We start from the raw sequence: 14,507 nt of genomic DNA, 5'->3' as shown, positions 1-14,507 counted from the left end.
TGTCTTATGGTCTTATACTGCTAGTGTCTTGCACAGTGAAGATTGACACAAAATACTACATTCGGCCACTATTTGTTCTATTACTAACTCGCCAGCATCATCTTCCAGCGGTACAATATCAACTCTTGCCTTTCTTTTACTCTTTCTGTATCTGAACAACTTTTGATACTTGATATTATCGGCTCATTGACCTTAATTTTTCATCTTGTCTCTCCTGTGTTCTATTTTTGGTTGTTTCCTGTTGGTTATGTAAAATCATTGCAATCCTCTAACTTCCCACTATTTTCTTGCTATATAGTATGACCGATAGTCATATATATATATAATGAGTGAAGCAGCAGCATCACTGCCTGGTTCAGAAATTGCACAATCTCGGATTGCAAGACCCTGCAGTGGATAGTGAGGTCAGCTGAGAAGTTCATCAGGGTCTTTGTTCCCGCCATTACGGAGATTTACACTACACACTGCATCCGCAAAGCAAACAGCATTATGAAGGACCCCACGCTCCCCTCATACAAACTCTCCTCCCTCCTGCCGTCTGGGAAAAGGCTTCGAAGCATTCGGGCTCTTACAAACAGACGATGTAAGAGCTTCTTCCCTCAAGCTATCAGACTCCTCAATACCCGAAGCCTGGACTGACACCTTGTCCTACTGTCCTGTTTATTATTTATTGTAAATGCCTGCACTGTTTTTGTACACTTTATGAAGTCCTGTGTTGGTCTATAGTCTAGTGTAGCTTTCTCTGTGTTTTTTTTTATATTATTACTTAGTACAGTCCGGTTTTTTGTATTGTGTCATGTAAACCATGGTCCTGAAAAACGTTGTCTCATTTTTACTATGCACTGTACCAGCAGTTATGGTCGAAATGACAATAAAAGTGACTTGACTTGACCCTGCTTTTGCTTTTATCAAAAACGGGAGAAAATCAGTGGATGCTGGAAATCCAAGCAACTCATACACAAAATGCTGGAGGAACCTAGGAGGCCAGGCAGCATATATGGGAAATAGTAAACAGTCGAAGTTTCGGGTCGAGACCCTTCATCAGGACTGGGGAAAACAAAAAGATGAGATGTCAGAGGAAGAAGTGTGGGGGTGAAGGGGTGGAAGAAGTGGTAGGTAATAGGTGAAACTGCGAGAGGGGGAGTAGTGAAGGTAAAAACTTCTTAGTTTCCTTAACGACTCTCGAAAGCTCATTGCTAGTGCCTCGACATCTCTTCAGTCACCTCCTTCAGATCTCCAGATGGGGTGTACACCATCTGATTCAGGGGACCTATTTACTTTCAGACCGTCTCTGTTTCCAAAGAACCTTCTCCCGAGTAACGTAACTTTACACATTCTGACCACTGACATCTGGGACTTCCATATTACTGCCAGTGCCTTTGACAGATAAGAGTGATGTACAATACTTATTCAGTTCATCTGCCATCACCTTGCACCGCCACCCCATTACTACCTCTCCAGCGTAATTTTTAGTGGTCCAATATCCTTTTTCAACTCTTTTTTACACTATATGTAGCTGAAGATATTTCCTAGCAATTTTTGCTCTAAGCCCTCTCTTTGGTTTTTACGTTTTCTTTGGTTTCTCTTATCAGCCGCGGTTTTGTCACCTTACCTTTAGCATACCACTTCCTCTCTGTGACTTCCGAATTGCTTTCAGAAATTCCAGCCATTGCTTGTCTGTTTTCATCACTGCCCTTGTTATTTTCAAATCAATTCGACCAATTTTGCTCTCATGCCTCTCTAATTATTTCACATCTGACTTTAGCTTCTCCTTCTCTAATGTCAGGGTGAATTGGATCAGATTAAGATCACTTGTCCCTCAGGCTTTTTGGAAATTAAGTGACCTAATTAATTCCAGTTCGTTACATCACCCAATCCAGAAAAGCTGATCCCCAAGCGGGCTCAACCACGAGCTGCTCTATAAAAAGCGTCTTGTAGGCATTCCAGGAACTTCTGCTCTTGAGACCAACACCATCCTGATTTTTCTAATCACCTGCATGACAATCCCCCATGACTATTGTAACATTGCCATTTTGACAAACATTTTCTATCTCCCATTATAATTTGTGGACCACGTACTTTGGAGGTTTGGAAGTCTCTATACAATTCTCAACAGGGATTTTTTTTTTTTTTTACATTTGCTGCTCCTTCATTCTACCCACAGATTCTACACCTTCCAAACCTATGCCACCTCTTTCTCATGATTTTATTTAATATTTTACCGGCAGAGACACACAACCGCACCAGCAGCTTGTTTTTTCAATAAATATATAAGTATCTGGAAACAAGAGGACCTACAGATGCTAGAAATCTAGAGCACTACACACAAAGTGCTGGAGGAGCTCAGCATGTCAGGCGGCACCTATGGACGGGAATCAACATTTCGGGCCAAGACCCTTCATCGGGATCGCGATTCTTTTTATTGTAATTCATTTTTTAATGAAGTTCATCATCAACAAACTTTTCCATAAGATGTATTTCAGGTATTGTACACATATATGCCACAAGTCTCCACATAATATTTATCTGAGATATGCACTTATAGAAAAGAGATAAAAGAACAAGTGAAAGGAGAAAACTATGTACAAGTAAGCAGTGGTCTTTTTTTTTACAACACTTTCATTCATTTGTGAGAATAAAATCAGGTCTATGAGGTGTTATGTAGTTAAATCATTTTCCCCAGTATGAATCAAATTGTTCTAACTTATGATTAACAGATGCTGTTAACTTCTCCATTTTGTAAATATCCATTGTAATTTCCATTCATGCGTTTAAGGTTGGGCTGTTCTGTGATAACCATTTCTTGGTAAAAAAAAAATCTTTTTACCAGTCACCAGAAGTATATTCATTAAGTATTTATCCCTTTGTACCGATTCTTAAGGTATATACCCAATATATATGGTCTTAATTTCTAAGGGTATTTCACATTTAAAATGTCTTTCAGGGCATTGTGCAATCCACCCCTATAGTCTTTGATAACAGGGCCATCCCAGAAAATATGATAATGGTATGCATTTTGATTTACACAATTTCTCCAGCAAACAGGAAGTTAACTATCATAATGGGATTTCTGAGAGGGTGTAATAAGATAATCATATCAAAGTTTTCCATCCAATCTCCGTCCGTTTCTGTGAACTGGTACAGCTCCATTGATAACTCCATAATATTGTCCATTCTTCCTCAGATATAATTATTCCTCATTCCTTGTCCCATTTTGTTTTAATGTACACGCTTGAAATTATTCTACTACAATTATCTGAATTATACTTCTCTTTTTTTTATAAATAGCTCTATCAAACATGAATTTGTCTTGGTTCCATTTTTAACCCTCCTATTAACAAAAGGTGGAGTGGCGGAGCAGACTCACCTACTTCTGCTCCATTGTCTTGTGATCTTGTAATGTTGCCCTTTTGGTACGCATTTTCTCACTCCCATTGGAATTTGTCGACCACATACTTACTACTGTTTGGAGGTCTCTATACAATTCCCATCAGGGAGTTTGTTTTTACATTTGCTATCCCTTCATTCTACCCGCAGATTCTACCAACAAACAAACAAAGCAGTAAGTGAGGAAAATGCCAAGAGAAACCAGAGACAATCGAGACATTTCAGGCTCCTGCAGCAGTTTAAATCAATCTGATTACTTACAAAAGTACAATCAAGTGGCAAATATTCTCAATAGGGGAATCAAGGGATATGGGGACAGGGCAGGGACTGGGTATTGATAGTGAATGATCAGCCATGATCTCAGAATGGCGGTGCAGACTCGAGGGGCCGAATGGTTTACTTCTGCACCTATTGTCTATTGTCTATAAATATCATTCACCAAAATCTTTAAAATACAAACTCATGAATGCCCTCTATCACTTCATAAAGGCACAATAAATTCAAGCCTGATCCAATTTTAGAGTCAAAACCTTACAAATTATATGATAATCAATAATTAGGATAGGACAATCCATAATAACCATCCGGATATAATTCTACAAGATAAACAAGCAGGCACAACTCCCTTAATAGATAAAACCATTCCCAACACACACATGTTCCACGACCAGTGGAGCACCGCACCACAGTTATTGTTTGTCTCGTCAGTCAGACAAACAAAAGATTTTCTCTGTCAATCAGCTTCCAAAAGTTGCTACTCTATCATTCGTTGCCACGCCCCGCTGCTGCTTCCCTTCTCACCATCATACGTTCATAATCCAGAGCCCCAAACTCTGCCCTGTGCAGATCCCCATCGGGTTTCTGACCCTGCTTCGTTGAACATCCAACAGATGTTTCCCCATTCTGCTTTCAGTCTTTAAAGGACAGGGGTGTGTTCAACAACCTTTAGAAGCAGGAAAAATGACACATAATGTGGAAATGAGTCGTGAATAAGGAGGTCATTCTTCCTCAGTCCAGAGATGAGAGGGGCGGAGAACATGTCAGACAGAACTGCAGTCAGCTCGTCTTCTTCAGTCTGCAGGGAATTCAAGGGGAACCTCTTAACCGATAGACTGGTGACTGGAACCCATCCCACAGGGAGAGCGAAAGGGGAACAACAGGGGAGGATTTAAAGGACTGCCCTGGAACAGAATCACTGGCAGGGTCCAGCTAGACTGAATAGACTCTCTACTCTGCACTACGCATGTTATAAATTAACTAAGTACCGGAGACAGAGTTTAAAATAGAACTGATTTATTCGTCTCAGATCCAGAATATTAAACGCCAGTTGTCACAAGGTTAGATTACTGAGTGAATCACTTCCCACTTTCACAACGGGTGAACAGCTTCTCCCCAGTGTAAACTCAATGAGGCACATTTGGTGGAGATGGCTGAGAGAATCTCTCCCGAATGTCTGAGCAGATGATCGGCCTCTACCCAGTGTGAACTCGCTGGTGTCTGAGTAGATTAGATGACCGCGCGAATCCCTTCCCACAGACTGAGCAGGTGAACGGCCGCTCCCCACTGTGAACTCGCTGGTGTCTCTGTAGGTTAGATGACTGAGTGAATGTCTTCCCACAGTCTGAGCAGCTGAATGGCCTTTCCCCGGAGTGAACTGACTGGTGTGTCTTTAGGTGAGATGAGAAAGTGAATCCTTTCCCGCAGACTGAGCAGGTGAACGGCCTCTCCCCAGTGTGAACTCGCTGGTGTCTTTGTAGGTCGAATGGCCGCGTGAATCCCTTCTCACAGACTGAGCAGGTGAACGGCCTCTCCCCAGTGTGAAGTTGTTGGTGCTTCTGTAGGTCGTATGATCGATTGAATCCCTTCCCACAGTCGGAGCAGGAGAATCGCCTCTCCCCAGAGTGAACTACCAGGTGTCTCCGCAGGTAGGATGAATGAGTAAATCCCTTCCCACAGTCTGAGCAGGTGAACGGCCTCTCCCCAGTGTGAACACTCTGATGTACCTTCAGATGAGATGATCGACTGAATCGCTTCCCACAGTCTGAGCAGATGAAGGGCCGTTCCCCAATGTGAACTGACTCGTGTGCTTTTAGGTTAGATAACTGAGTGAACCCCTTCCCACACAAAAAACAGATGTATGGTCTCTCCCCAGTGTGAAGTCTCCGATGTGCCTTCAGCTGAAAGGACCGAGTGTATCCCTTCCCACAGTCTGAGCAGGTGAACGGCTTCTCCCCAGTGTGAACTGATTGGTGTTTCAGTAGGTGAGATGATTTACTGAATCCCTTCCCACAGTCTGAGCAGGTGAATGGCCCCTCCCCAGTGTGAACTCGCTGATCTGCCATTATGTCAGATGACCTTCCCCACAAATTCAGCAGGTGACTGGCCTCTCCTTAGTGTATGCTGACTGGTGTGTCCGTAAGTGGGATGACCGAGTGAATCCCTTCCCACAGTCTGAGCAGATGAACGGCCGCTCCCCGGTGTAAAATGACGGGTATGCCAGTAGGTCAGATGACCGAGCGAGTCCCTTCCCGGTCGAAACAGGTAGGATCGGGAAATATTGCACGAATGGATGATTGCACGATTGAAGGATGATTGCACGAATAGCCCGCTGCACTTTTTAAATATCTGGGCAGACACAGCGAGACTGGCCTGTTGTGTTCGAGATTCCCGTAGCCAAATTCCTTGTCGTGTGTAACCTGAAAAAATAACAAAATCAATCAGTATGTGAAGGACAACATTTAAGATGAGATCACTTTGGTCGCCGAGGTGTGGTCTGACATCACACTGTTACAGTGAAGTTCAACCCAAGTTGGAGAGAGAAATGACCTTCTAACTGGGCACAGTGCTGGTATATGGGATGCCCATCAAATTCTCTGATGCTCCTCCTTTCTCTATAAGAATCGGTGCAGACGAGTTATCAGGCGTAAGATTTTTACACAGAGAGTCGTCAGTGTGTGGAATGGGCTGCCGGCGACGGTGGTGGAGGCGGATACCATTGGGTCTTTAAGAGGGTCCTGGTCAGGTATATGGAGCTCAGAAAATTAGAGGACGATGGCTACCCCTGGGTAATTTCTCAGGTAATAACATGTTCGGCACAGCTTTGTGGGCCGAAGGACCTGTATTGTGCTGTTGGATTTTTTCTATGTTTCTGCTGTCTCCAATCTGTGACTTGCCTCAGTCTAACTCTCGAATTGGTATTACTCCCTGTTTCCATTGAGCTGCATTGGTGTCTGGCCCCAGAGCATCTGAAACAATCTCACACAAGTAGCCTATGTTGACTTTCTTTCATGTACTGTCAATTTAAAGTGCCACATTTTAAAGCCATGTAAATATATCCTGCTGAGATGAATAGTTGATCCACACAGCTGTTCAAAGGATTTAGAATGAATATTAGTATTATTTCAGTTTCTTGAATCAGAGTCATAGAATGTACAAGATCGAAACAGGCTCGTTGGCCATCTGCCCACTCCCATATCGCTACCATCCAGGTACCTGTACAAACCTCTAACTTGCTGAAATCGATCTCCCATGCACAACTTGAGCTGGCTGCTCATTCCACACTCGTACGTTGACATGATGACGTTTCGCCTCATGTTGTCGTTAATGTTTCACCTTTCACCCCTAACCCATGACGTTTGGTTCTGGTCCCACCCAATCTCAGTAGCAAAAGTCAGCTTGAATTTACACTATCTATGCCCTCATAATTTTGGTACACTTCCATCAAATCTCGCCTCAATCTTCTGCGTTCCAAGGAATAAAGTCCAGTTCAATCTCTCCTTATAACCCAAGACCTCCAGACCTGGCAACATCCTTGTGAATTTTCTGAGAACTCTTTCAACTTTTTTAAAAGTCTTTCATGTGGATGGTGACCAAAACTACACACAATACTCCAAATAAGGCCTCATCATTGTCTTGTACAACGTCAACATAACATCAATCTCCTGTACTCAGTACTTCGGCTTATGAAGGCATATGTGCCAAATTCTTTCTTTTTATCCCTATCCAACTGTGACACATCGTTCAGTGAATTATAGACCTATGGTCCCATCCCTTTCTTCAACTACACTCCTCAGTGCCCTAACAGTCACTGTGTAAGACCTATCCTGGTAGATCCTACCAAAGTGTAAAAACTGGATGCATTAAATTCCATTTTCCATTTCTCAAACTATTTCTTCACCTGGTCCGGTTCGCACTGCAAGCACTGCAAGACTGCAAGCAAGTCTTCTCTCAGTCTGCTAAACCCGCAGTCTTGTTTTCATCCACAAATTAGCTGTTACGGCCATCCATGTTATTACCCGGATTGCTGATATAGATGACAAACAACAACAGATCCAGCACTGATTCCTGTGGCTCACCACTAGTCACATGCCCCCAGTCAGAAAGACAATCATCTGCTACCACACTCTGAATTCTGCCAGAGACAGTATCTCATCCAATTTATTGTCTCATCTTGAATGCTGAGTGAATGAATCTTCTTGACCAACCTCCCATATGAGACTTTGTCAAGTGCCTTGCTAAAGTCCATGTAGACAACATCCACTGCCTTGCCTTCACCCACTTCCCTGATAACTTCCTCGAGAGACTCTATAAGATTGGTTAGACATGACCTACCATGCACAAAGCCATGCCATCTATCCACGTAGATCCAAATAATTATATATTCTGTTTCTGCACAAATGTTCCAATACGTTTCCCACTACTGATGTCAATTTCCTCGTTTATTTTTAGAGCCTTTCTTGAACAGAGGAACAACATTGGCTGTCCTCCAATCCTCCAGTACCTCACCTGTCACTAAGGATGATTTAAATATCTGTGCTTAGGTCTCGACAATTTCTGCACTTGTCTTATGCGGGGTCCTGGGGAACAACTTGTCAGGCCCTGGGGATTGATCCACGCTAATTTTCCTTCAGACAGAAAACACCTTCACCTCTGTAATCTGTACAGGGTCCCTGAAGTTGATGCTGCCTTGACTCACTTCTACAGACTCTGTGTCCATCTCCTGTGTAAATACGGACGCAAAACTACTATTTCAAACCTCCCCCATCCATTTTGTCTCCCGTATAGAATACCATTCTGATCGTCCAGAGTGGGCATGTTTCTGTTCTGACCTTCTCCATGTTTCTGTGACAGAGAAGCTGGTCAGACTTGACTGGAAGGGGAATCTGGTAGGAATGACGACAGAGCAGCAATGGCTGGAGTTTCTGGGAGCAACTTAGGAGGTGCGTGGTAGATACATCCCAAAGAAGTGGAAGCATTGGAAAGGCAGGAGGGCACAACCGTGGTTGAAATGAGAGACCAAAGCCAACATAAAAGCCAAAGAAAGGGCAAACAAACGAGCAAAACCCATAGGGAAGCTTTCAGAAACCAACAGAAGACCACTAAAAAATGTCATCTGAGCTCACGGCGTGGAATGATGTAGTCATGTTGTCATGATGTAATGATGTAGTCATTAATGAGTCTTGGCTGCACCCAACAGTCTGAGGCATTTAGAGGAACAAAATATCCGGGGCCTCAATATTTCTTGAAAACCAAGGTACCCTGCACCAGTTCCTTTTCAACTTTTATGTAGGCAAGCATATACAAACTAGACATCCTCAATATTTCACTTCTGAAGGCCTCCCACTTACCAAGTACTCCTTTGCCAAAAATCATTCTGTCCCAATCCACACTTGTCAAATCCTTAAAATTGAGCTTTCTGCAATTTGGAATGTCAAGTGCTGTCCAGGCCTCTGTTTTTCCGTATTTACTTGGAATCTCATGGCATTATGATCACTAGACACAAAGTGTCCCCATACACTAATTTCTGTCTCTAGCCCTGCATCATTTCCTAACCTCTACGTCGGGAATTCTACGTACTGATTAAAGGAACATTTGACGCCTCTACCCCATCTAGTCGTTTTACAGTATGGGAGTCCCAGTCAATATATGGAAAGTTAAATTCACTTACTAAATGAAAAATTGCTTCTTGGCATAGTCTGCGATCTCTCTATAAATAGGTTCCTGTAAATCCCTCAGACTGTTGGGTCAAACCAAATTCCAGTAATGGCTACAATATCATAATTCCATGCCCTGACGTCTGAACAACATCTGTCTTTTGTCAACAAAACAACCTCTCCCTCATTGTCACAAAAACTAAGGAGCTGATTGTGGACTACAGGAGGAAGGGAGACAGACTAACCCCCATTGACAGGATCTGGGGTTGAGAGGGTAAACAGCTTTATCAGTACTCCATCAGTACTGGAAAGGAAGGGGGAAGGGCCAGATGTTTGATTGATTTTGGAGAAGTGGGTTGTGGTCCTGTGAGACTTGGTTCTATTTGTCAGCAGCTCCCTATTCGCGCAAACTCCAATTTACCCAACAACTCTCTCTCGTTTAGGTATGATCGACGTCGCTTTCATATTTCACACAACCCTTTGCCCTGCGGGGAAACAGATAAACCTATACCCTGATATAGGAGACACCACTTACCTCTGAGACTGTAACCGGATGGCGTTCGGTGCGGTCCCGCGTAACCTCACTCTGACCTCCCGGGTGAGCGGCAGTGGATCTGGACCAGGGTGTTTAACCTGCGGGGAAGCAGATAAACCTATACCCTGATATAGGAGACACCACTTACCTCTGATGCTGTAACCGGATGGCGTTCGGTGCGGTCCCGGGTAACCTCACTCTGACCTCCCGGGTGAGCGGCAGTGGATCTGGACCAGGGTGGTTAACCTGCGCGGAGAGTTCAGTCTGAGGTGAGGCAGAAATTGACACTTTTCGGCACCAATGGAACTAAATAACTCGCACGTCTCCTGACGACGGTTGTCTGGCAGATGACGGGCACACAAGGTTCCCCAAATCGTCTCAGCGTGAACCCCTCACCTTAATTATAAATTAAATTATTTAAATTCCAACTGTGTGTTGATTATTTACCAGCAGGGGGAAATAATCAATGCATAAAACTGGAAATTGAATAATTAATCGATTTACTATTTGTTTCCAATTCAACCCTATAATAAAATCATATCCCTCTTCGCAAGCCGTCATTATACTAAATTGCACTGATTAAATTGTCAGAGCTTTTCGTGTCAACACACCAATACGTATAACTGGACCACACGGTTGCTAGAAGCTGCTGCTGCAGATAATGAGGTCACGGCAGATCTGATCTAAACTGTCATTACGCATTCACCCCCCCCCCCCACCCCTGTCCATCCCCGAAACACTTCAATCCCGCTGTTTATCGACAATATCGGCCATAAACAGAGTGGAAGACTTTGCTTCCACTGGCCATTGAGGAGCAGAGTTCAAAACTCTCCCAATCGGCGCAGGAACAATCGATATTTCGTCTGAAATTAGACATTCTGAAAACGAAGCAGGTGTTTTGCTGTACGGATCTCGCACTCTTGCTTTGAAACAGGTGGCCATTGTTCGAGAGCTGTTCTTAACCTTTACTTAACTTGTGGAAAATGTAAATTGTGCAAGCCGGTAACAGTCGGAAGACAAAAAGCACCACAGACAAAAGTGGCTTAAAATATTTCCTTGACCGCTGATCCAATGCACAGAGGACTAGCTAATTGGAAATAAAGATCCGAAATAAATATCAGAGGCTGAATTATTCTCACCGTAACTCCCCAAGAATATTCTGTGAGTGTGGATACCGTGTGCCGTTTCGGACAAATAACTCCGCCCATGCCCCACACGGATCTCTCGTAACCATGGCAACACACACAATACTGGAGGAACTCAGCAGGTCAGGCAGCATCTATGGATGGATGTCAATAGTCGACGTAACGGACCGAGTCCCTTCATTCGGACTGGAATGGAAAGGGCAAGCGGCCAAATGATTGACTGATTGGGAAGGTGCGGCTGGTTCTGTGAGTCTCGGAGCCCAGTGTCTGCGTGCAAGTATTTACCTGCTCGTACACATTCCTCTGAACAGGGAGCGGCCGTTATGCAGAGACTAAATTCAACCGGTTGGACAGAACACTGCCCTTCAAATCTGAAGGAAGTTTAACCCTTTCTGCTACAGGAAGAGATAGTCCCAATGACGTGCTGCACAGAACATTACGTGTGGTCTCGATCCTGCAACGTTACCAGTTACTTTGCTGCGAGTTTCCAGCATTTTGCGTTTAATCTCAGACTCGCTTCATCTGGACATGTGCTCAAATAATTTTCAGGCTTTCTTCAAATAAATCAAACCGAGGCATTACCAAAAGAGACATTCCGTAATATAACTGTGATCTCGTCCTGTTATTCTGAGTAGCTGTGCTTTAATGAGGGAGAGAGAGACCGGTGATGGGTCACTACCCCGTGGGATTTCACGTGTCACTATCAGGATGAAAGGTATCTTCTGCTCGCACTCATTAAAAACCACCCTGGAAAGTATTTCTGGTTGAAGGCAACGGCATCGTTTCTCTTAATCCATTTGGACAATGATTGTCCCGTTAACATGTACATGTCAGGACTCCCTTCTCCCAGTAAATTCACTCCCGATTCCGACCAAAGCCGAGCCTCGCTGTAAACGCTGAATCGTTGTGTAGAATCATAGACAACACTTACCTCTGATGTTGTAGCAGGACGGCGTTCAGTGTGGTCCCGGGAAATCACAGTCTGACTTGCCGGGCGATCGACACTGGTCCTGCACCGGTGTTCTCACTCTGTACGGAGAGCTGAGTCTGAGCTGCTGCTCCCGAGGCCACTCGGCTGTGATGTGTCCGTCGCTCATTACAGATGGACAGGGCCGGGTGAGCCGGGGTAGAGCGGGTCTGCCGCAGTCCGGGTCACACTAACTCTCACCGGCTCAGGACGGGTCTGACAGCGGGAGGAGGCAGGAGTGGGGTCAATGTAGCAACCCTAAAGAGGAAAACAAACAGGCTGCGTTAACCTTTCTGTCCGAATTTCTGTGTAGATCTCTCCTTTTTCTTTCATCGTAACCAGTGGGGCGGAGTTTCTCTGTTTAACTCAGCGAGTCCCAGGCTGCGGATTTGATCCAGTCCGGGTTCTGGGAGGGTCTGAGCTCCGCCCCGTGTGTAAACAGGACTGCCCGGCGTAGGTACAGTTTCAACTCAAACGTCCCTTACCTGTTCAGGTACAGGGAGCCGCCTTTCTGCTGAAATTAATGCAAACACGTTCGACTACATATTCCAACTCATGTGGGAAAAAAATATAGTCAATGATTTTCTCAGCGCCTCTCGATTCAGAGGAGTTTATTAACATTTATAAACTCCATCATTATGAGATTATTGTATTTCCATCCGGACAACTGCTGTCACAAGAAATCCCCTCGCTCACGGTTAACAGCGGGATTCGTTTCACAAGCAGTGATTGCTGAATGTCATCCTGCCGGAAATACTTGTGGAATTTGTTTCACTTAAAATTCGGCTGTTCCAAATGGCCGGAAGTTTTACCAAGGGGGTGTGGTGATGGGCTGATTGAAAATGAGCTACCGGGGTGGGGTGGGGAGTAGTAGTGTGCTAATTAAAAATGGGACTCTCAGTTCCCTCTATCGCCTGACCTAATACTCACTCTCCCCCCATCCCTCTACCCCATGTAACCTATCTATACCCCTCATGACTGTGTAGACTTTCATTAAATCTCTCCCAAATCTTCCGCGTTTCATGAACAAAGTCGTAAACTTCTTTAATCTTCCCTTATAACTCGGGTCCTGCAGTCACAATAACATCCTTGTAAATTGTCGTTGTACTCTGTCAATCTTATTTACATTTTTCCTGTGGGTCGCTGACGTAAACTGCTCATAATACTCCAAATTAGGTCTCATAACCTTCCTAACTGACGCAATCTCCTGTACTGAATACTTTAACTTATGAAGGACGATGTGCCAAACATTTCTTTACTACCTTGTCCAGGTGTGCCGCAACGTTCAATGAAATGTGGACCTGTATTCCCAGGCGCCCTTGTTCTGCCGCACTTCTGAGTGCCCAACCGTGCACCGTGAAATTCCTATCCTGGCTGATCATCCCGAAGAGCAACAACTCGCTGGCCTGAGTTAAATTCCATCTGCCATTTTCAGCCCATTTTCCCCACCTGATGCAGATCCGTCTGCAAGCTCTGATAGTCCTCCTCGCTGTCAAATGCATCTCAAACGTCGCTGTCATCCACAAATTTGCCGATTCGGTTAATCAGACAATCATCCATATCACTGATATAGGTGACAAACAACAACGGATATCAGCACCGATCCCTGCGACATTCCGCCAGTCACAGGCCTCCTGTCAGAAAGGCAACCATCAGCTACCACTATCTGCCTTCTCCCACAACGCCAACGCCAAGAGAATTAACTTGATTGACCATCATCCGATGTGAGACCTTGTATGAAGTCTTACCAAAATCCATGTAGAAAATACCCAATGCCTTCCTTTCATCAATTTTCCTGATAACATCCCTCTTCAAAAAAAAACCTATAGGATTTTCTAGAAAACACGAAGTCCCTAAACAGGCCTGTTTGTTCAAATGTTAACTATTCTGGTCCATCCAATTCCTTCCACTACAGATATGAGGTGCAACTGTCCTATAATTTTCTAGTTTAAATTTAGTGCCTTTCCTAAAAAGTGGAACAAAATTACTTATCCTGCAGTCCTCTGGTCGGTCTCTTGTCGCTAAACATAATTTGAACATATCCGCTACGTCCCTACAATTTCCGTGCACGCCGCCATCAGGATCCAGGGGATCAACCTGTCAGCCGTTGAGGATTTATCTGCCCTGATTTGTCTGAGCACCTCCTGATCGGTGACGTGTACAACGTCCATGGCCTCACTTCTACAGATTCTGTGTCCTTTTTCCGAGTGAGCACAGGTGCAAACATCCACCTCGGAACTCCACTATCTTTTTTGTCTCCACGCACAGATTACCATTCCGATAATCCAGAGGGTCATTTGTGTCCCCTGCAATCCTTCTGATTTTCAAATACCTGTATAATCCCTTAGGATTCCTACTCATCTTCTCTGCAAAGCAACCGTATCCCACCTTTTGGCCTTCATATTTTCTCTCTCCATGTTATCTTGCTTTTCCACGACTCCATAAGCATCGCATTTTTTTCGTGGAACATGGATGTGAGGGGATGGAGAGCAGATGAATGGGACTCGATAGATTAACACGTTCGACTTGGAGATCGGGAA

The 14,507-nt window shown here is 44.3% G+C and overlaps 1 protein-coding gene across 3 annotated transcripts; it reads right to left on the bottom strand.

Annotated features, from left to right (window-relative positions):
• Nucleotides 1-4,715: 4,715 nt before the first annotated feature.
• LOC132389204 (zinc finger protein 436-like) lies at nt 4,716-12,582 on the bottom strand. Of its 3 annotated transcripts, XM_059961666.1 has the most exons (4): nt 12,453-12,582; nt 11,932-12,225; nt 10,004-10,101; nt 4,716-6,083 (listed from the first exon to the last, which is right to left on the bottom strand). In XM_059961666.1, exon 4 carries the CDS (start codon nt 5,727-5,729, stop codon nt 4,860-4,862), a length of 870 nt encoding a protein of 289 aa, XP_059817649.1. In that variant the 5' UTR covers nt 5,730-6,083; nt 10,004-10,101; nt 11,932-12,225; nt 12,453-12,582; the 3' UTR covers nt 4,716-4,859. The 3 variants fall into 3 exon arrangements, with proteins under 3 accessions (XP_059817649.1, XP_059817648.1, XP_059817650.1); XM_059961665.1 differs by lacking the exon at nt 12,453-12,582 and having other exon boundaries at nt 11,932-12,287; XM_059961667.1 differs by lacking the exons at nt 11,932-12,225; nt 12,453-12,582 and adding an exon at nt 10,995-11,086.
• Between the last annotated feature and the right edge of the window lie 1,925 nt (nt 12,583-14,507).

The sequence above is a fragment of the Hypanus sabinus genome, unplaced genomic scaffold (assembly GCF_030144855.1).
Source record: "Hypanus sabinus isolate sHypSab1 unplaced genomic scaffold, sHypSab1.hap1 scaffold_499, whole genome shotgun sequence".
NCBI classification, from domain to species: domain Eukaryota; kingdom Metazoa; phylum Chordata; class Chondrichthyes; order Myliobatiformes; family Dasyatidae; genus Hypanus; species Hypanus sabinus.
The sequence above is the reverse complement of the archived record's forward strand: the minus strand, read 5'-3'. Positions and strand labels throughout refer to the sequence as shown.